The 23952-nt window shown below is 37.4% G+C and overlaps 1 protein-coding gene across 1 annotated transcript in view; it reads right to left on the reverse strand.

Moving 5' to 3' along the window:
• Positions 1-22462, reverse strand: part of LOC308692364 (E3 ubiquitin/ISG15 ligase TRIM25-like) — a 31058-nt gene extending 8596 nt beyond the window's left edge. Inside the window, exon 1 of the mRNA XM_081368300.1 lies at positions 21800-22462. Coding sequence (XP_081224426.1) covers positions 21800-22372 — 573 coding nt within the window. The 5' untranslated portion in view covers positions 22373-22462. The remainder of the gene's footprint in view (positions 1-21799) is intronic.
• Positions 22463-23952: the final 1490 nt, after the last annotated feature.

A 23952-nucleotide genomic window follows, 5' to 3' on the forward strand; every position in this document is an offset into this window, starting at 1 on the left:
ACCACGGTGACTTTGAGATTTATCAATATGGACGTTGGCGTACGGCACGCTCAAATCCTACGCCAGCTCAGGAGGTGGTGTACGCACGTTTTGAGTGCGGGAATGCGCAGAAAAACAATTCCTAACACCACAAAACGCACTGACAAACTAAAAGATATAATATATTATGACCCACTGTAAAAAACAACAACAACATAGTAATTATAAACTTCAGTGTTTATTTTTGTGCAACATGGACTTCAATGTTTAATTTGTGTGAATTTACCAAAGCATTTGAATTGTAGGCATATGTATTCCTTAAGTTGCGAGCCTGTGCGCTTTACCTGACGTTTCAAGCCTTGTTTATACTTTCGCCTGGCTCCGCAGCGCGAGTCTCCGCAGACTGCCCGCGCACCTCCCCAAACGGACGAGGCGTTTATACTCGACGCGCTCGCCGTTGTACTATTCTTTGAAACGATGGTTAGGCCAGGGTTAGGCCCGGCAGGTGTGCACGGACTGGGTTCAGTAATGAAAGGCTTTCAGTGACCAAAAAAATAATTCAGACTGACAAAATAATAAAAATGCCATTCTTCTTATTTTAAATAATAATAATACAAATAATAATAATAACGAAATTCTTCTTCTAAATAACAATAAGCGTCATTAATAATAAAAATCTAGAAATCAATTTTGTTTCTTTCCACTTCCCTGGTTTCGCTTTCTCTTTCTCAAAGAGGTTTCTTTTCTTTGCCGTCTTCCGTGTGTCCATGGCGTAAAATGAGGGCGTGGGGGGAGCGGAGACTTGAATATATAGGGGCGTGTTATTCTAATGACGATCGGTTTCAGCCGCGGCATTTATCAAGGGCAGGTATTGCGTACACCAGAATTTCAAAGGTACGCACAGCTTCATAAATCAGGCGATGAGAAAAGTGTAAGCATAATCTTACGCCAATATATACGCCCGTTTCTACGCAAGATTGATAAATAAGGGCCAATAGGTGCATGATCACTCAGAGTTATAGGTTCGATGAAACAGTCTGTTACTTTATACATGTATTGTTGAGGGAGACAGAAGAAATCAATCCTTGAATAGCTATTGTGCACATTTGAGAAGAAACTGAAATCTTTCCCTTTTGGGTTTTTAGTTCTCCATGGGTCTGTAAGACCTAGTTCGGACATAAAGTTATTTAAGGTTTTCGTTTTGGGGCACTGAGAACCCTTCTCAATAGGAATCCTATCCAGTTTCCCACCCTGCACTGCACTGAAGTCCCCTCCTATCATCAATACCCCTTTTGAATTGCCTGCAATGATGAATAGCGATCTCACTAATGAACATTAGCCGCGTTTCCACCGCAGGAACTTTCCCCAGGAACTAGGAACTTTGGGCTGGTACTCGATGTGTTTACACCGCAGGAACCAGGGTCTAAATGAAGTTCCGGGTAAATATTTCCCCCTCCGATAGTCCCTGCTCACGAGGTAGTACTTTTTCAAAGTTCAGGAACTTTCAGGGGTGGGACTTGTGCGCTGCACAAGCTGATTGGTTGTGTTCACGGCGCATTTTGGTTGGATGACTCCACGCAGCATTTTCTTTATTTTTAACCTCCCTTTTAAAAAGTGGCTTCATGCAGTAAAGTTGTCTGTCTGCAAATATGGAATTTAATAAAAAAAACTGGGGGACTGGCGACGAGTTTCAGGCTTTATTATTTGGGTATTTGTGGAAGAGGAAACTTTCTGCGCGTTCGTCACAGCCATCTCACGGCCAATGTCCGCAATAGCTGATAACATACAATTTTATATCTAACGTTAGCATTACGAGCTCTGAACACGCTTTATCGTGCTCGTCTCTTTTCTGCCACAGCTTTTAATATTAAGTCATTATATGTTTACACATTGTCATCTATTGCAAGGCAAACCATGTTACAAATTTACTATAACAGGATTGAAATAGCGCATTGAGGTTGGTAACAAACAACTATTTACAAGACTGTCACTATTTATGATTGATAGACGGGGTTCAGGCTTTTTTTAAGAGTATTTGCGCAAAAGGACATTTTTGCGCGTTCGTCCCAGTCATCTCACAACGTACCTTGTCTAATTTTATACGCACACGAGCTTTCTGAACACGCTTTAGTATCAGTGCTCGTCTATTTTGTTATGTTAATTAGCCTACCTCGTTAGTAAACCAATAACTGCAGCACAGTTTGAATCTCCTTCATACTTATAAATGTGGCGCTCAAAACTGATTACTGTCCGTCGCAGACTGGGAGGAGCAGTTGCGCGCAGTTTACCTTCCCGGTACTTTAGACCGCGGTGTAAACGCAGAAAGCAACCGGTCTGGGGCAAAAAAGGTTCCTGGGAAAAAAGTTCCTGGGACAAATTGTTCCGGGTAATTTCGGTGGAAAAGCGGCTATTGGGTCATACTCGTTTGGGGCATATACATTCAGTATGGTACCTCGGTTCCTCCAACAGTCCCAACCACCATGACGTACCGACCTGATTTATCCTGTATCACCTTTTCTGCACGAAAGGCCAAATTTCTGTTAATTAAAATAGCCACCCCCCTCTTTTTCCCACTTGAGGCACTATATACTAAATTAACCCATTCCCTTCTTAATTTTATATGCTCACTCTCTGACAAATGTGTTTCTTGTAGTAAAGCAATTGAGCATTGCATTTTTTTAACTGATAGAATATTTTCTTCCTTTTGATAGGATGGTTTAATCCATGGACATTATAACTCACAACAATCAATTTATCCATGTGGATAACAAAGATAACCTAAGATTTTGACCTTCGGAGTTAACATGAATTTTCCAAATGCTGGCCCATACCCGTGTTCACAAAGCACCTTATGTGACTGCTTAATTGTAATGGCGTGTTCACACCAAACGCGAATTTAATTATTTGCGAGAGTAGATTACATACAAAGTCAATGCAAAGATCGCGAATAGACACGAATTTGCGCAGGGCGGCGCGAATGACGCAAATTGGCCGATGCGTTTGCCGCGAAAGCTCGATAATCGCCTCAATCGCGTCTTCCGCGCAAGTTGAAAAATTTCAACTCGAGCGGAAAATTTTCGTGTGACGCGAAAAACATCCCACGAGTAATCTAGAGCGAGTAACGCGATGCGAATATACACTTCATGTTTGGTGTGAACACACCATTAGAATTTAATAACTTTAAATAGTGAAACTAGCCAAACATGTGTTACAGGGTAAATCGTATAATGTGTTTCTTTTTTTTTCTTTTTTTTTTAAATCGCTACTCACAGTTCAGTAATGTTTCATTTGTTCATCGATGGTTGCCATGGAGAATGCTCTTCAAATCCGTGTTAGTCATTGAATTCGCTCTGCTTGATGTAAGCCTCAGTCCATTTATTCTGAAAGAGTTCCGCCTGGAGCGTCTCACGTTCGTTCAATTGAACATGGATACCCAACTCTCTTGTGAAGGTCGTGAAGGTCTTCATTCCAGATTTCAGGTGAATTTTCAGCTTGGCAGGAAATGGCGATTGAGCTTTGATGTTCTTTTCTTTAAGCAGTTTCATCACGTCTCTTACTTGCTTGCGTTTCTTCTGGATGTCTGACGTGTAATCCTGGTCAAAGAAAATCTTCTGTCTGTTATATGGCACTCCACCACGGTGTTTCCATGCTTCCTGGATTAGCGTTTCTTTGATTCTGTAGTCCAGAAAATAAAAATAATATTATCTTCTGCGTCACTCAGCCTCTGTTCGTATTCGGTCACCCGCTGTTCTAATTTTGTCATCCTTTCATCTACTTCAGCCAGTGCAGATTCTGCTCTTGCTAAGGAATCTTTGGTGTCTTTAGAGGCTTCAGCGTGCTCCTTTCTTAGTATGCGCAACTTGGCTAGCACTGCCGCTATGTTCTCTTCTCCCTCGTCCTTTGGATTCTGTTGTTCGTCTTTTTTCGATGGTTTGCCCTTCTTCTCTGTGTCTTTTCGACTGCTGGTCATTTCGGTATATTATTGTGAGTGATTTTTACCAAAAATAAGAGGTATACTTAAGGTTTGGCTAGTTTTTTCAAAGTCTCCCCCTGGAGCTTAAAAATCAGGCTGCCGCCACTACCATGACGTCACAGTAAGTCAATACATGATTTTAATTAGAAATACTGGGATCATAAATCCAAATGTAGTGTTTTGAAATTATATATTTAAAAAATTAATTGGCAGAATGAACCAAATAATAAAAAATAAAAATCCAGAAAACACGAAAGTGATTCATTTAGATGTGGAAATAAAATCGAGAGGTCAGTAATATATGTTATTACTGATTATGATTATTATAATTATGATCTCCCTAATCATAATCATAATAAATAATCATATTAATCATATTAACATGATAATTATATCATGCAAATTGAACTCTAAAAAGTTAAATTACCTTCTTTAATGGGAATGTCATTAAAGCCTTTGTTTTATTCACAGAATTAAAGGGCAAACTTTGCTAAATTCATATTTGTGTGATGGAAAGGCATTAATATGTGATATTTTTGACTTTGTTGATTTAATTTACTATGAAAGGTGAACAATACTTTAATAAATGCTTGGATTTGGGGTAATATAACTTTTAATAAAGCACTTTAAGTTTCATTGAAAAAATAATAGGCTACTGTTGATCATTGAAAGTGAAGAAACAATACAGTTGTATTATTAAATGCAATAATATAACATTTCTTATTTTATTCTAAACATCGTCCATTTATTTTTCGTTGAATACATCGTGTGTCTAGAGATCGGCTTTATTTAAAAGCACACTGAATTAATTTTGACATGGAGTGAAATTGAATACAGAGCGAGGTTTTCTATCAGTGATCGGGAAGTGAGTGATGAGGAGAGATAAATTATCAACTTGATATCTCTATAGAAAATAAACTGGACAATCAGTTTACTATAAATGAGTTTAGATTTGGATACTGTGAACTGGAACCTGACAAACTTTCATTGCTAACAAACTACGCTGAACCACCGAACGCTAATGCTGTTCCTACAACCAATATGAGAACAGAAAAAAATAATGAATGTAATGAATCAGTTGGGAATCATTTCAATATTAAAGAGATACTTCTCCTCTGGAAAGATGAATGTGTATTTAAAATGGGTCATTTATGTAGAAGAAATGTGAAATTATTTTTGAATTTGGAGCTTTCTAGACTGAGAAAAGCCAGAAAAAAAATTTTTGGCTTATGTGGATGAAAGACAACAACTCCCAGAATGCACTTGCTTCGCTGCCCTAGGAGGCCACTCCCAAGCCATGCCTACCGGTAAGAGAGCGCAGTTTAAAACAACAAGCCTAGGCTACTAGTGAGTCTGCTCTGCCCGGGATTTCGAGATCACCCAAAATGTCCGGGATTCGGATTTTGCGTTCTACAGTTGCCATTCATTCATTATGTTTACTGTGGCGAGCAGGATGAGGCAGAGTCCTGCACGGGTCCGATTTTGTAAATCCGCACCCGCCCATACCCGCAGTGCTTAAAACCGCATCCGCCTGTTATCCGTCAACAGCACTAATTAAAATCCGCACCCGACCCAATGTTAGTCGCCAGGTCATACAGAAGTTATTACACGGCAATTAACACAAGGACAACTTCAGCCGAAGCTGTCAAAAGGCCGGTACATAAAGAACATGGCTAACCACAAAGTGTTACCACAAAGCTGAGTAACGTTAGCCTTATAACATTTTACCAATCGAACAGACGCGGCTACAACACTATATGCCACGCAATTTCGTCTAGCCTACATCTGACAATTTTGGGTTCAAACACGCCCTGCACACCACACATACTTAACAGTGTTAAATTTGAAAAATACTGTTCGATAGAACGGCTTGTTACCACAGTTATCTGCGTGCTTCCTCAGTGATGAAGTTCCACATCTGCGGCTATCCAACATGAAACTGCAGCAAGCCTTTCACAATATTTTCTTCAGATAACTCCAAATTTCTCCCACACACTGGACTTGATTTTTGATGACGTACTGTCCACAACTTTACAATCTCCACTAGCTATGCTTTTCTTCAACTCCTCAGCATCCATCTCGACGACTGCAAGCAGATCGCGCGCGCGGTTATGATGAATTTTTAAAAGTGAAAGTAGCCTAGGTAACGTTATAGATCCTGGGAGGGCGTGCATGGGCACAAATAAACTGATGTGGATTTTAAATTATTTTATTAACTTGAAATAAAGGCATATTTTTGTAGATGTGTTCCTAAAAATATGCATATATTATTTTTATGTTTGCATGTGATTGTTTTAAACCCGTGTTTAGACCCGTGTTTTCCCCGTGTCCGACCCGACCCGCACCCATATCCGTCACGGTTGGATATTTTTCACCCGTTTGAGCAAAATTTTTCACCCGTCATTGGAGGATTTTTTCCAGACAAAAAAATACATAAATCTCTCGTCTCAGGGGGATATGAGGGTGGAAAGCACGGTAATTCGAAAATACTACAGGTTTTCTACTAATACAAAGCTTAATGCTAAATCCTGAAGTATCCCTTTGAGAAACAACTTATTTATATAAAGCCGTGTTTTCACCGAAATTACCCGGAAAAATTTTCCCAGGAACTTTTTCCCCCAGACCTGTTGCTGTCTATGTTTCCACCGCGGTCTAAAGTACCGTGAAGATTAGGCAATTAGTCCCATGACGTACGACTGCGCGCTACTTTACAGTTCCCGCTGAATTTCATCCTCTGAATTTTAAGCTTAATAAAGCCTGAACCTCGTCGTCGGCCCACCGGTCGTATTTTTTAAAATACATTGTTGATTCGAATAGCAAACAACTATTTGTTTTAAAAAATGGTGGTTGAAATAAAAATGCGGCATGAACTCAACCAATCAGCATGTTCAGCGCCCAAGTCCCAGCCCTGAAAGAACTTTGAGAAAGTACCCGGATACCCTGGTTCCTGTTACAGTTGGATCAATTATGCGAACATGAGTTCCATCAATAGCTTCAACAACTTCAGGGAAGCCTGAAATCCTCATAAAAGTGGCTTGATTTTGCTGCAAGATTTGAAGATCAGTTGGAAAGTCAATGAACTGCCATACAGTAGTGGCCAAAAGTGATGTCCGGCAAAGGAACTGACAGATTCACCCTTTATTAAAATAGTATTAAAACATGTTAAAGATTTTGTAAGCATATTGTGTTTGAAGTCAGCTGTTTATTTGTGATAACACAATGAAACATGCCAAATTGTACAGACGTAATTTTTAGCCAGGCTGTCATACAAAGAAATTATGAACACATGAAAAAACAAGAGAGGACGATGAAATATTAACAACTGACTATGTTGCACTCAATATATGATGCTTTTTTTTCTGTGAGCATTTCGGTTTTTCTAAAGCCTGTAGTATGGGGGTAAATTGATGCCTAAAACATTGAAAATGGACAGACTAAAAGTCACAAATAGATATTACAACTTGTAAACACAAAACACAATCTACAAATAGATAAAAAATCCGCAAACAAAGTCCTCATGATCTGCAAATGTAAAACAAGATTTACAAATAGATACAAAGTCCTCAAACAAACTCTTTGTGATCCACAAATATAAAGCATGATCTACAAAAAGATTCAAAATCCACAAATAAACATATCCTGATTCACAAATAGAAATCAGTGACTTGTACTTGAAAACCAGAATTTAAATGAATTTAAAGTGACTTGTTTGCAGGTGAAGATCATGTTCTGTTTGTAGATTGTGTCACATTTGTTTTCAGAATTCTGACACTATTGTTTCGCTGTTGTGACAAAATAATGCCATAATCATTGAAAATGAAGAGACTATGAGTCAAAAATGCATATTACAATTTGTAAACACAAAACACAATCTACAAATAAATTTAAAATCTGCAAACAAACTCCTCATAATCTGCAAATGTAAAACACAATCTGTAAATAGATTCCAAATCTGCAAACAAACTCGTCATGATCCGCAAATGTAAAACAATATCTACAGATAGATACAAAATCCACAAACAGACTCTTCATGGCATACAAATATAAAATGCAATCTACAAATAGATTTAAAATCCGCAAACAAACTCTTTATGATTCACAAATAGAAATCAGTGACTTGTACTTGACAACCAGAATTTGAATGAATGCAGAGTGATTTGTCTGCGCATGAGGGTCATTATTTGTTTGTAGATTGTGTTGCATTTGTTTTCAGAATTTTGGCACAACTGTTTCGCTGTTTTTTCCATTAAAAAATCTACAAATGCCCTCCTCACAATTTGCAAACAAACACAGTCTAACTTGTATTTTCAAACCACTGTAAAAAGACATTCTTACACATTCTGTGCAAAGCTCAGCATGCAAGTGTTGGATCTGTGTTTGCAGATCACAGGGCATTCACAGATCCCATACACGCGTTTGCAGATCACAGGGCATTCACAGATCCCTCTACACACGTTTGCAGATCACAGGGCATTCACAGATCCCTCTACACGCGTTTGCAGATCACAGGGCATTCACAGATCCCTCTACACGCGTTTGCAGATCACAGGGCATTCACAGATCCCTCTACACGCGTTTGCAGATCACAGGGCATTCACAGATCCCTCTACACGCGTTTGCAGATCACAGGGCATTCACAGATCCCTCTACACGCGTTTGCAGATCACAGGGCATTCACAGATCCCTCTACACGCGTTTGCAGATCACAGGGCATTCACAGATCCCTCTACACGCGTTTGCAGATCACAGGGCATTCACAGATCCCTCTGCACACGTTTGCAGATCACAGGGCATTCACAGATCCCTCTACACGCGTTTGCAGATCACAGGGCATTCACAGATCCCTCTACACGCGTTTGCAGATCACAGGGCATTCACAGATCCCTCTGCACGCGTTTGCAGATCACAGGGCATTCACAGATCCCTCTACACGCGTTTGCAGATCACAGGGCATTCACAGATCCCTCTACACGCGTTTGCAGATCACAGGGCATTCACAGATCCCTCTACACGCGTTTGCAGATCACAGGGCATTCACAGATCCCTCTACACGCGTTTGCAGATCACAGGGCATTCACAGATCCCTTCGCACACGTCTACAGATCTTTTTGGCACTATCTTTCCGCTGAGTGTGTGACTACGATCCACACGTGTAGTCAGCCAATCAGGGGTATTGCTTCAATGTGATGTCACGCCCCCTCAATAAGCCCTTTTCAAAATAAGAGCTGACACTGGATGGGTGGGCTGGGCTCACTGCCATTTAGGCTACCGTTGCCGGTGTTGGACCGAAATCCGACTCCCCGGACAAATCGCACTTCCCATCGCGTGCACGCGCAAGCGAGTTTAAATGCACTTCCATTTATATGCACTATTAAATGCACTATATCCATTTATCGATCGATTTTTCACACAGCAAGCACCCAGATCCTGCATGGAAGCTTTGTCTACACTTCAATAAATTAACAGAAAGTGAACTAGTGTGGATAAAAGATGCAAAAAACAAACACAAACAAACAAAAAAACATGGCAGATCGATTCAAACTAAACTTCGACGAGTAACGAATAAAGCCAACAGCTATCAAAACAAAACTGTTAATTTCACTTAATTTAACTGAACTTATCGTTTGTGTGTTAAACACGCTGTGGTTCATAGGAAAATATTGTATTAGCCTACTCTCCCCATTGCACATGAATGTAATTTTTCACGAAGATAGGCTTTAAGAGTTCATCAAATACATGTTGTAGCCTATGAGGCAAATAGGCTACCTGTCTTTTTGTTTGTTTGTTTTTTGCTTAATTGCGTCTTAAAAATAGAAATAAAACAAATTATTAGTGATAATTGAAAAAAGAAAGTAAAGAAACCTTAGACATTTAAAAAAAAAAATTGTTATTTTCCAGCACATTATTGCCCCAAAAAGCATTATTTATTTCATTCATTCTTTCAATTTTACATCTTACATAGCTTATGGATATACAATTAAAATAGCTGGAGCAATTGCTTTGCGGTCAGGTGCCCTTTTTTTAAATAATAAAAAAAACTGCTAAAAAACGAGATGGGTTTAGCAGGGGGAGTGGGATTTTCACAGCATTAAAATACGGACTGGTGAAATCACACTCCCCTCAAACAGAGGCGAACCAACACTGTGTGGGGGCCCCAGGCAAAATTAATCAATGAGGCCCTTTTTTTTAATATATATGTATTTTATATATGTTTTATCTACACAAAACATCTAAAAGAGCATTTGTTTAATTTTTACAACGTTTATTTTTTTAATTAACGAAAGGTCAATCTTCATCTTTATAACAGAAGATGCAATTCAACAATCTTCAAGATACAGTAAATCTTCTAACGTGTAACAGATTGTCACCTTAAAACAGTAATTTAAATTACGTGGTGGAACAATGCTAAATAGAAATATATAGTTAACATCTTAATTTAATCTTATTTATTTTTTTAGTTAATAATTAAATTGTTTTTTAAAGCTATTAGTATTTTTTTCTACTAATACTAATAGCACGTTTATATTAATTTCTGCTAAATACTGGGTGAATGGAGGAATACATGCTGCGCCCAAGCGCATGCATAAATCTCGCCGCAAAAGCAGGCTAAATATGTCTTACATAACGAGGCATTTTAATTTATTCTAAATTAGTGATTTCGACCTCCTCGAGCTTTTATTTTGGCACTTCCAGTGACCGGCATTTTAAATTTGCATATTAGTTAAATATTTAGTTTCACTCGTAACATTTAGATTCAACATTTAGATTTAGATTCAGATTTAGATTCAGCATTTAAATGTAACATTTAGGTATAACATTTAATATTTAGATTTAACTATTTAAAATATCTCTAAGTTGACAAATATTGTTGTAAATGTGCTAAAAAGTGACATACCAAAAATTCATAGGCCTACCAGTTTTTTAAACATTGTTTGAAGCTAAATGTGACAAAATGTTGCTGTTATTTTCAGCGTGCTGCAAACATATCTTCATTCATTTCTGCTGTAAAGTGCATGTGCCTTTAGAAAGAAATTCATCTTTCATACCATACGGATTACATAATCAGATGATAATTGCTTTCCATTCAAATTTTTTCGTTTAAAAGTGGACATATCAATATATCATGTAGGCTATGTGAGGCTACTACGCCGTGTTTCTGTTTATTTTTGAGACACGCTCCAGTTCACGGAGACCACGAAAGCGCGCCCTGATTGTTTATTTTATTTTACGAAAGCACAACGTTGACTTGTTATTGTGAGTTTACACAAGTAAAAGTAGTTGCGACTGATGCATCATTCTTTTCTGTATGGACAAAAATATAGTATTTTTTTTGTCATTTCCACTGTTTATAGCAAAATGCAAGTAATCGTGTTGCCGCCTCATGCAGTGCCCTGCCAGACGGATAAGTCCTCTTCGTGTTTAACAAATCGAATCATGGATTTTCTACATACCCGCGAATCGCTGCTCCGGTTTGAAAAAGGCGGCTGAGGCGAGACGGTAAAAGCATAACCAGCGTAACGAGAAAGGGGCCCCATTAGGGGGGATGCAGAGCTGTCGCTGCGGCTTTATATTAACATTCCTGATTATTTGAATGATCAGCCCTCGGGGGGCCCCCTTAAAATGTGGGGCCCCAGGCAATTGCCTGGCTTGCCTGCCCTATTGCGGCGCCTCTGCCCTCAAAGCAAAGAACGGTAATCCTGGTACTTTAACTCGTCGTCACGGTACTTTACCTCGATGCCGTGGATTCAAATAATTTAGCTACACTGTAAAAAAAAATCCCGTAAAAAAACGGTAAATCTCTGGCAGCAAAGTTTCCAGACGGGTTCTGTTAAATTACAGCAAATAACCATTTCACAAAATTACAGGCAAAAACCGTAAAAATACAGAATTGACTTTACGGTCAAAATTAATTAAATTACAGTACTTTACTGTTGATAATGGCTTATTAAACCGTGGAAAAACGGATAAATTATGTCAAATTACATAAAAAGAACATTTAACTTTAAGGTTAAACTGTAAATTTAGGGTTTTATAAAGTTATTTTATAATAATGCTCTGTCTATCTACAGTAATTATCTTTTAATATATAGTTTTTCTGTGTAAAATAACTATGAATATATGTATAAAAATGTAATAAGTACATAAATTCAAATACAAAGTTTGTATATTTACTGTTTTAATTTTTGCAGATCCAGTTTCACAACATTGACCAATCTCTAATTAAGTACTTAATAATAGCAAATTTACAGTCAATTTCTGTTAAATTAACTAAATGTACAAGTACGGAATACCTGCACATTTACAGTATTACTCATTAAACAAACACTGAACATCAAGATATGTGAATGATAGGAACATGTCAAATAGAACAAGTAAAAATATCCACATTAAAAGACAATTGCTGTATGCCTTTATACTCTAATATAACTTATTTCAAACATTTACAATTACATTTTATCCAAAGTGACTTAAAATTAAGAGAACAATAGAAGCAACAAGTGCAGTGACAAGTCCCAGTTAGTGTAGCACAGTGCACAATTTTTCTTTTTTTTATTAAAACAAAGATTTAGTATTATTGGGTCAAGTGTTTATGTAAAGATGGATCTTTAGCAGTTTCTTGAAAATGTGTTGAGTTGGGCAGGTCATCCCACCAGCAGGGAACAGTCCAGGGAAAGGTCAGTGAAAGTGATTTTGTGAAGCAGTGAGTTTAGGTCTTGCTGCAGCATCTGGATCAGTTGCAGAGGTTTGACTGATGCTGGAAGAGCTGCCAGGAGAGCATTACAATAGTCCAGTCTGGATAGAACAAGAGCTTAGACAAGGAGTTGTGTGGCTCCGATAGGAAGGGCCGGATCTTTCTGATGTTGTATAAGGCAAATCAGCAGGATCACACAGCAAGGATGGATTGGCTGAAACCATAAGCAGTTGTGTCTTGGCAAGGTTGAGTTGAAGGTGAAGGTCATTCATCCAGCAAGAATTTTCCATCAGGTAGGCTGAGATAAACGTCAGATCCTCTGGCTGGAATGAAAGGTAGAGATATGTGTCATTAAGTGAAAGTCATGTTTCTAAATGACAGAGCCAAGTTACACTACCAAAAAAAAAAAAAAAAAAAAAAAAAGTAAATAGATGGGTGGAATCTAACACAATTGTGGTCTTACTGTACGTTCACACCGCCGCCGGCGAGAGCGGCAAAATTCGCTCTCGCCGCCCTGCCACCGACGCCGTAGAAAGATTCGGGGACGCTCTGACGTAGATTAGAATGCGTGATTTTTTTCCTCTCAGCCGGAGGACTTCTATATTCCGATTGGTTGCCGCCGAACCGCGTCATAGCTTATTACCATAAAGTTGACTTGATTTCAACTCCTCTTGCCGTCCAAGACACGCCGCCTTCGCCGGAGCTCGCCGCCGGCTCTCATTGAAAATAAATGGCTCCGGCCACTTTGACGCTCTCGCCGCCGGCGGTGTGAACGCACAGTTACTGTAGCAAAACCAAACCTTGTGCAGCTCCAGTGGCCTCACAAGGATCAAATGAATATTCACATGGGAAAATATACAGTGTAAAACAAATGACATTTTCTGCCACTTTTAGTGCAATCTTATGGAATCAGAAGACTCTGCCATTACAATATTTTAAATTACTTTTTCCCATACCTTGTTTGCCATGATCATTCTGCTTTCCACTTGACCTGAAATCACACACAAAAAAAATATAAATATATTTTTTTTAACAACTCAGTATTACATTTACACATGTCAGAATATGTTCCACTGAGACAATGCAAACCTCAACTGACTATGATCTGGAAGCTGAGCAGGAAAGGCTAACAGTGATGTTTTGAGCTGAGACACCTGGGGGTGTAACTGCCTGTTCATCTGGATCAATGCAATTTTCATAACCAATGATCAAAAGTATCCTATGAAAAAGGCTACTATGATGACCCCAGGCCATCCAAAATGTAGATAAGTTCATTTCTTCATCAGAACACAAACATTCTATCAACTTTTATTTTATAAGCCTAATATATGCACATGTAGGCCTATGCATTCTATAGCTAACGTTAACGTTACGTGTTGGCAAGCAGATGCAGCCAGAATTTGCAATTTATCATGATGTGTTCATATTCTAGTCTCATGTGCTTTCCTGTATCATCAAGTACAGTATTTACTGAATTCGTTTTCTTAACAGTCTTGATAGCCACGTTAACCCTTACGGAAATTAACTATGGTTTAACCACACAGAGAAAAAAAAAAAAAAAAAAAAAAACATGGTAGGCCTATTTTTAGTATAACTGTGGTTATTAAAAATGGTAATAAAAATCCGCCAAAAACGTGGTTACTATAATTTTACTAACTTTATAATTAAAACCAAGGATATTTTTTAAGAGAAGAGTTTTCAGCTTCCAGACAGTGTTTCAAAATGTTCCGCCATTTAAGAGACTGATTTACTGACAGATAACGTTACTATCGCGTATTAAAGAAGATTTTATACACAATTAAACAGACTTTGATATGTATAACAAGTCTACGAAAGCTCGTTTTAGGTCTTTTGAGGTGTGGGTTCAACTGATCGTTCTTAAAACAGATGAAAAATGTAAAGACGCATGCTACATTTTCAGTGTTTTGCCCTCCAGCTCTCGCCAGTTAACTGAACATCATTTAAGAATGCTAACGTTAGCTTGAAAACTGTAAACGTAACACAAATGTAATATAAAATATCGTTCACATTTAACTTAGTATAATGAGACTCTTACCTCAGCCGGTGATCGGTTGGCATGATGTCCGCCGTGACGAATAAGGCTCACTGAAAAGGGCGTTTATTTCCGAAGAATCCAAACGGACAGTCTGACAGACAACAACAGCTCCTGCTCACAGAGCTGCTCTTGACGAATACGATTGCTTTGCACCACTGTTGATCTCACAATCCACTTCACGAGAGTAGACTGAATTCAAATCTCCCGCTTGCCCAAACTCGACTGATCAGCTACAGCTAACGTTAACCGTTGTGGGCGGGAGTAAACAGCGGAAATGAATTTGAATTCATTTCCGCGCGCACTCACACACACACACACACACACACACACACACACACACAGCCCTGAATGTGAAGCAACGGAGATTTGGAAAAATATTCATAAAATATACATGAAATTATGGGAGAATAAGACAATGAAATAATGATCAAAATGAGTATAAAATAAAATGTGAAATAAAAAATAATTCAATACAGGCCTACTGTAGCCTATGTAGGGTAGGCTACTGTATGTACAAATACTACTATTTAACCTTTAAAAAGCTCACATTAACCCCCACATGCTTAATAATCTGAAAGGAAAACATATTGAATAGATGCTGATTTCCGCAGTTATACCTTCTTTTCTTTGTTTTCTAATTTCACAGAAAAAATCTGTAAAATATTACTTTATAATTTCTGTAAAATTACACATAACTCTGTAAAAATACAGACAAGTTCCTTTTAAAAAACGTAAAATTGCTGTAAAACCAAAATACAAGCAATTACCTGTAAATTTAACAATGGACCTTTAAATTACAGCAAATGCCTTTTATTTTACAGATATTTGCTGTATAATGACAAAACGGTAAAATTCTGTAAAAAAATACAGACAATTACCTGTAAAATTACACTTTTTTTTTACAGTGTATATAAATATGAAGGTGAATATTGCATATGCATATCTGTAATTAAACATTCACATAAATTGGGAAACTTGGAACTTTTAACACAACTGCAGTAGCCTACTGAATTTTAAACACAATATAACTTAAAAAATATTTTGTTGTGTGTATTAGAAGTAAAACTAGTAAAATTATGTATTCTTTATTATTGCTTAGGGACTGTTCAGGAGTTTTGAGATAAATTGTCAAAAAAGACTTGACCCTCCGTCAGCAATACATTTTTCAATGACCCTCCAAAATGATTGTGAAAAAAGGCATGACCCTCCCTGATAATTTATTGATTAGCCGACTTCTGTGCTGATTTGCGCTTGACAAAGATGTTCAGATAGCAATTGTTGTTTTTTTACAACCATGACAAAGAGCGTCCAGAACAGGGATAACACATTCTGACCAGAACAATCGAGTTCGCTTGTGCATTCACGTCATTTTGTGCAGATATAAGTCGTAATATTAAGTTTGATGTAATATAAATATCTGATTATAATATGACATAGGATGCGCTTTGTTGATTTAAACCACCTGAAACGTTCTTCAGTTTCCCGGTGCTCGTTCTCTTCAGCTTCAACGCGCGGGATCAAGCACCAACGCAAAACATTAAAAGCTATGATTGGGACTGTCATATCATTATACTTGTAGCCTATATTGTAATAAAAAGTTGTAAATTCTTTGGGTTTAGTTGCATTCTTCAGCAACGTCAAGTTGATTAACCTTCTAGCAAAGCGATTCAGTTTAATGTTCGTTCTCTTCAGCTTCAGCGACCGCAGCTCAAACAGCAATGATGTCATTTGAAACAGTAAGCCTATTAAATATGTTTACTATTAGGCCTATACGGTAATATTAAAAATGTTTATTTTTTGTATATTATTAATAACTAGCACTTTTTTTGTTCTCGTATTATTTCCTAATATTAGATAATTTCCTTATTGTGCTAGAGGCGATTCCATTTTATTTATCAATGGCACATGGATTTTTCTTTATTATGAAACCTTAGGCCTATAAAGTGTTACCATTTTTTAATAAAGAATGTTGGCCATAGGAATGTAAAATTAATTTTATAATAAAGTTGCCAGAAATTCGACCAGGTATTAATGTTATGTTACTTACATTTGACTTATGTTCATAAATTCCTGTTTCTGCTGTTGGTTTGAAACTTTAACATAATATTATGCTAGGCAATGTGAAACCTTTGAGCTAGTCATTCCAGCTTCATGTCAGTGACTTCTCAGCGGTAGATTTACACTCAGGAAACTGCACTTATTCGCAATCACAAAAGTTCATTATTTGATCGTGCTTTAAAGCTTTGCCGTTTTGCCAAGCTTTGCCAGGGTAAACATTTCATTGGCGTTCTGTTCTGACATGATACATTTTTTTCTGAGCGCGTACGCGCGCGCGCACTGTCAAACGATTTTTGTTCCTAGCGATGGGGGGCCGAGACTGATATGCACCAAACAAGCCACTTGGAAATTTAGCTGCTTTCATGAATACAAAATACAATACAATGGATGGATGACCCTCCCCTCAGCAAAGAATAAAATACATGACCCTCTCCTATTTTCCTCCGGTGGTCCATAAATAACGAACGGTCCCTTAATTCGGTTATTCTGTTCTATTAAATAATTTAACTAAATCCTGATAACGCATAAAGGTAGGCCTAGCCTATAGGCTATTGAATTGGTGAAGCCAACGTAAATTTATATGAAACATTTTATGATCAATTACTATATATATATATATATATATATATATATATATATATATATATATATATATATATATATATATATATATATATATATCACATCACAAGTTATTAATTAAAAAATAATATATTAGGCTACCTTCAATCTCAAAGTTGTGCGCTTTTTTCGCAGTGTGTTTTTTTCTGTCTTGCTTAACCCATCAGGGTATGTCCCATGGGATTTGTAGGAAAAAAATTCTTCGTAAATCCTAGGATCCATTGGAAAAACAACGTGATAATTAAGTGTGCAAACAAGGTACCGTTAGCTATGCCTGGAATGAATTAGCGCGCGCGATTTTCACAAGTGCACATCCGCCCATAGATGAATTCGACATTCGGCCATTTTCTAAACAAAACTATATATGTATATTTTTAATTATTTGTAAATTAATATATAAGAGTATATTATATTAATTATTATTAAAATATATTTTCAAAATAAATACAATAAAAAATATCTAAAACTAATATAATAAAAATAATATTTATCATAAAACCAATTTCCAAGTAAATTATATTTTTTTAATTATTATGAAATTATTATATAAATATAATAATATTATTATAATATATCACAAAACTAATTTCTAAGTAAATATACATATGAATTATTATTAAATTATTATATGAATTATTATTAAAATACTTTAAAATAAAAAAATATATCGGATATTAAAAAAATATATATATTCATAAAATTATTAAATACATTTTATTTGGATGTAGTAACATGTACAGTTTACATTCACACAAAATGAGTTACAATCAACTGATTTCACCAGTCCATATTTTAATGCTGTGAAAATCCCACTCACCCTGGGAAACCCATCTTGATGAAGATAAATCAAATGCTTTTGTCACCACTCAATCTCTAAACCAAGATGTGACAGTGGCAGTAGTGTGGTGAGTCTATGACCTTATACACCTGTGCTGGAGAGGGGAGCGGGAGCACTGTGCTGTGCACCAGTCCGTATTTTAATGCTGTGAAAATCCCACTCCCCCTGCTAAACCCATCTCGTTTTTTAGCAGTTTTTTTTATTATTTAAAAAAAGGGCACCTGACCGCAAAGCAATTGCTCCAGCTATTTTAATTGTATATCCATAAGCTATGTAAGATGTAAAATTGAAAGAATGAATGAAATAAATAATGCTTTTTGGGGCAATAATGTGCTGGAAAATAACAATTTTTTTTTTTAAATGTCTAAGGTTTCTTTACTTTCTTTTTTCAATTATCACTAATAATTTGTTTTATTTCTATTTTTAAGACGCAATTAAGCAAAAAACAAACAAACAAAAAGACAGGTAGCCTATTTGCCTCATAGGCTACAACATGTATTTGATGAACTCTTAAAGCCTATCTTCGTGAAAAATTACATTCATGTGCAATGGGGAGAGTAGGCTAATACAATATTTTCCTATGAACCACAGCGTGTTTAACACACAAACGATAAGTTCAGTTAAATTAAGTGAAATTAACAGTTTTGTTTTGATAGCTGTTGGCTTTATTCGTTACTCGTCGAAGTTTAGTTTGAATCGATCTGCCATGTTTTTTTGTTTGTTTGTGTTTGTTTTTTGCATCTTTTATCCACACTAGTTCACTTTCTGTTAATTTATTGAAGTGTAGACAAAGCTTCCATGCAGGATCTGGGTGCTTGCTGTGTGAAAAATCGATCGATAAATGGATATAGTGCATTTAATAGTGCATATAAATGGAAGTGCATTTAAACTCGCTTGCGCGTGCACGCGATGGGAAGTGCGATTTGTCCGGGGAGTCGGATTTCGGTCCAACACCGGCAACGGTAGCCTAAATGGCAGTGAGCCCAGCCCACCCATCCAGTGTCAGCTCTTATTTTGAAAAGGGCTTATTGAGGGGGCGTGACATCACATTGAAGCAATACCCCTGATTGGCTGACTACACGTGTGGATCGTAGTCACACACTCAGCGGAAAGATAGTGCCAAAAAGATCTGTAGACGTGTGCGAAGGGATCTGTGAATGCCCTGTGATCTGCAAACGCGTGCAGAGGGATCTGTGAATGCCCTGTGATCTGCAAACGCGTGTAGAGGGATCTGTGAATGCCCTGTGATCTGCAAACGCGTGTAGAGGGATCTGTGAATGCCCTGTGATCTGCAAACGCGTGTAGAGGGATCTGTGAATGCCCTGTGATCTGCAAACGCGTGTATGGGATCTGTGAATGCCCTGTGATCTGCAAACGCGTGTATGGGATCTGTGAATGCCCTGTGATCTGCAAACACAGATCCAACACTTGCATGCTGAGCTTTGCACAGAATGTGTAAGAATGTCTTTTTACAGTGGTTTGAAAATACAAGTTAGACTGTGTTTGTTTGCAAATTGTGAGGAGGGCATTTGTAGATTTTTTAATGGAAAAAACAGCGAAACAGTTGTGCCAAAATTCTGAAAACAAATGCAACACAATCTACAAACAAATAATGACCCTCATGCGCAGACAAATCACTCTGCATTCATTCAAATTCTGGTTGTCAAGTACAAGTCACTGATTTCTATTTGTGAATCATAAAGAGTTTGTTTGCGGATTTTAAATCTATTTGTAGATTGCATTTTATATTTGTATGCCATGAAGAGTCTGTTTGTGGATTTTGTATCTATCTGTAGATATTGTTTTACATTTGCGGATCATGACGAGTTTGTTTGCAGATTTGGAATCTATTTACAGATTGTGTTTTACATTTGCAGATTATGAGGAGTTTGTTTGCAGATTTTAAATTTATTTGTAGATTGTGTTTTGTGTTTACAAATTGTAATATGCATTTTTGACTCATAGTCTCTTCATTTTCAATGATTATGGCATTATTTTGTCACAACAGCGAAACAATAGTGTCAGAATTCTGAAAACAAATGTGACACAATCTACAAACAGAACATGATCTTCACCTGCAAACAAGTCACTTTAAATTCATTTAAATTCTGGTTTTCAAGTACAAGTCACTGATTTCTATTTGTGAATCAGGATATGTTTATTTGTGGATTTTGAATCTTTTTGTAGATCATGCTTTATATTTGTGGATCACAAAGAGTTTGTTTGAGGACTTTGTATCTATTTGTAAATCTTGTTTTACATTTGCAGATCATGAGGACTTTGTTTGCGGATTTTTTATCTATTTGTAGATTGTGTTTTGTGTTTACAAGTTGTAATATCTATTTGTGACTTTTAGTCTGTCCATTTTCAATGTTTTAGGCATCAATTTACCCCCATACTGTAGCTGTAGTTTGCCTTTTTTTGTCATTTAATATTCATCAATATTATTGATCTGCCTGCACTGACACCGTTGTCTGAGAACTGAACTGAGCTGGACGATGACATCACTGTTTTCTGTATAGATAAATGAACTAAATAAATAACTAATGATTTTTACAATGGAAATGAATCAACATTGAACTCACTTAAGCTGGACAATGACACTATTTTCTTCTAGATCTGCTGTACAGCCAAAACTAACGTTGTTGCATTATTATCCTGTAATCAATATAAAGCTGCTTTGAAACAATCTGTATTGTAAAAAGCACTATAACAAATAAAGATGACTTGACTTGAAATAATTTTGTCAGATAAATACCTTCACTAAGTTTAGTGTTTCTTCCCTCATATTTTAATTTAAAAAAATATAAATATATATAAAAAAAATCCTCATAATTTGATAGTTTAATCAAACTTCTAGGGTCATTTAAAAAAAAATAAACTCCACACATCACTTCTGGCCACTACTGTATGTTTTGTGTGGTCAGTGCCACAATAGTGCTATTTCAGACCCTGGTTACTGTGGACTGATGAGCTCAAGTCATCACTGGTGCACTGCTACTTTTTACCGTCCTCAAAAAATAATTATCACTTTCATTTCTGCAGTTAGAGCATTGATTTGTAGAGTGGAAGAAGCTATTACATTTCTTAAAGGTCTGTTACAAAAAGAATGCCTTGATGATCAAGCTTTAATCGTTTGATCAACTCTTTCATCATTTAACTCCAATACATTATGGGCCCTATTTTAATGATCTAAGCTCATGGTCTAAAGCGCACGGCGCAAGTGCACTTAGAGCGTGTCTGAAGCAACTTTTGCCAGTTTAACGACGGGAAAAATGGTCGGCGCTCCCGGCGCATGGTCTAAAAGGGTCGTCCCTATTCCCTTAATGAGTAATGGGTGTGTTTTAGGCATAACGTGCAATAAACCAATCAGAGTATCATCTCTGTTGATAAATGTTTACGGTGTATTTTCACCATATTTTCTGTTAAGTTAAATGCGAAGCTCAAATACGCTCAGCAGTGAAATTCCACTTACAGCTTCTGTTCACTTCTGTGACGTCTGCAGTGTGAATGATGTTTTCTGATCATATGGTGCCAATATAAATAGTGTCAACATTATTTCATCAGTGTGTAGTTTCATACCTGTTTCTCTGTCCTCTGTGCTGCTGCTGATACAGTGTCGTGTTTTTTATGTTCGTCCATCGTACACAGCACACATATAAACTTCTGGTCAGTGCGACAGAAAACCTCGAGCAGTTTATCATGTGTTTGGCAGATCATCTCCTGCAGTCGTCCAGTGGCATCAGTCACTTTATGTGGCTTACGGGAGAAATATTCCTCATGACGGTCAAAATGAGTTTGACAGTAAGACTCCAGACACACCAGACAGGACTTGACGGCTTTGTATTTTCTTCCAGTACAGACGTCACACTGCACATCTCCAGCTCCAGCGTAACAGTCAGCAGGAAGTTTAGTCTTCTTCAGTTTCTCCACCACTTCAGCCAGCATGGTGTTTTTAGCTAAAGCAGGTCTTGGACTGAAGGTCTGTCTGCACTGAGGGCAGCTGTAGACTCTCTTCTGATCCTCCTGATCCCAGCAGACTGTAATACAGATCTTACAGTAACTGTGTCCACAGGAAGTGGTCACTGGATCCTTCAGGAGATCCAGACACACTGGACACATGAACTCATCCTGAGAAAATCTGGCTTCTGCCATTTTACTGCACGGATACTGAGACACAAACACAGAACAGCTCAACTACACTTTAGTTTCTCTTTCACAAACTCTTCCTGCTTCCTGGTTCTGTGTTTGAGTGACGTGTGCAAAACACACTTGATGGTTTATCAAGTCTATAAACCCTCATAAAGCCTCATTCCTGCTGAGTTCAGATTCTACAATAATAAATACAAAAACATTCACTGTAAACCCTAATGCTCAAAATAATTAATTGGTTTGAGAAGGGTAAATTTAAATTAAACAAATTAGTTATCTTTTATATGTATTTAGAACTTTATTTTTCTTCTGAGTTTACAAAACTGACACATTGTAAGTAATCTGAATTGTTTAATTGTTTTGAGTTTTATGAATTTGTTTTTTTTTATTTACGGGTTTATGTAACCGATTACCTCAAATATTTTGAGTTCCCTTTCATGCTGCGTCGAGACACTGTGGGAACGCCCCTGCGTGATTGCGTCATGAAGCACATATGAAATCAGTCCAATGGTGTGATGAGACATCATAGGCAGGTGACGTCACAGACCAGGAAACTATAAAGCATACCCAGAAACAGACCACACTAGGGCTTGCATAGACTAGTCGAGTAGTCGATAGATCGACTACTTCAACCACTATTCAACGCTGTCGGAAACAATCGACTACTCGAGCGTCCATTAACCATAAATGAATTAAAAATGGCGAACGTCACCAACAGACAACACACGTCAGATGTGTTGAAGTATTTCATCAAGGATGACAAAAATATTGTAATTGGCCAACTCTGCAAGAGGCCGTTCACATATTGCGTCTAAAAACGTGTGGAAAGCGCGCGTGGCCGTGCCGCTGTCTCCTACAAGCGCTTGCGCTCCCGCGGCGTCTGTCGTCGCTATGCAACCAAACTGCGCTCTCCATGATGGCGACGAGGAAGTATCATTCAGCAAAGGATTCATTTATTTCTAGCCCTTGCATTAGCTTTACTACTAGATATATTTCTGGAGATGAGAAGGAAAAACCCGCCTGGAAAAACTAGCGCACCATGTTTCTTTCATTATGAGCGCGCTCGCCGCGCGCCTACATTTGAAATAACGACCTTGAGCGCGGAAAAGACGCGATATGTGAACGGCCCCTAGAAGCAGACGTCTGGAATGAAAGGCAAGAATGGCTATTTATTTGGCTTTAGACTTTTACATGAAAATTTAAAAATGAAATGTCATAATTATAATGTTTTGAGAGTTTACTTATGTAATTGTTGCATTAGGCTATGAATTAATAAATGTTTATTGATAAGATCTAGCTATTTCATTTACAGTAGCATGAACGACGAGTAGTCGAGTAACTCGAGTATTGTTTTGATAAGAAATCGATTAGCAGAAATCAGTAGTCGTGCAACCCCTAGACCACACTAACTTCTGTTTCCTCAGCAAGCGCTGTCTGTGATACTGTTTCTGTCTATTTAGTGTTGGATTGGCACTGCAGTTACACACACACACACACACACACACACACACACACATATATATATATATATTATGGTGAACAAGCAGCGGTTTAAGAAGTGTACTTTTCCCTGCCCTTGTTTC

Source organism: Scardinius erythrophthalmus, assembly GCF_964197995.2.
Source record: "Scardinius erythrophthalmus genome assembly, chromosome: 6".
Lineage (NCBI taxonomy): Eukaryota > Metazoa > Chordata > Actinopteri > Cypriniformes > Leuciscidae > Scardinius > Scardinius erythrophthalmus.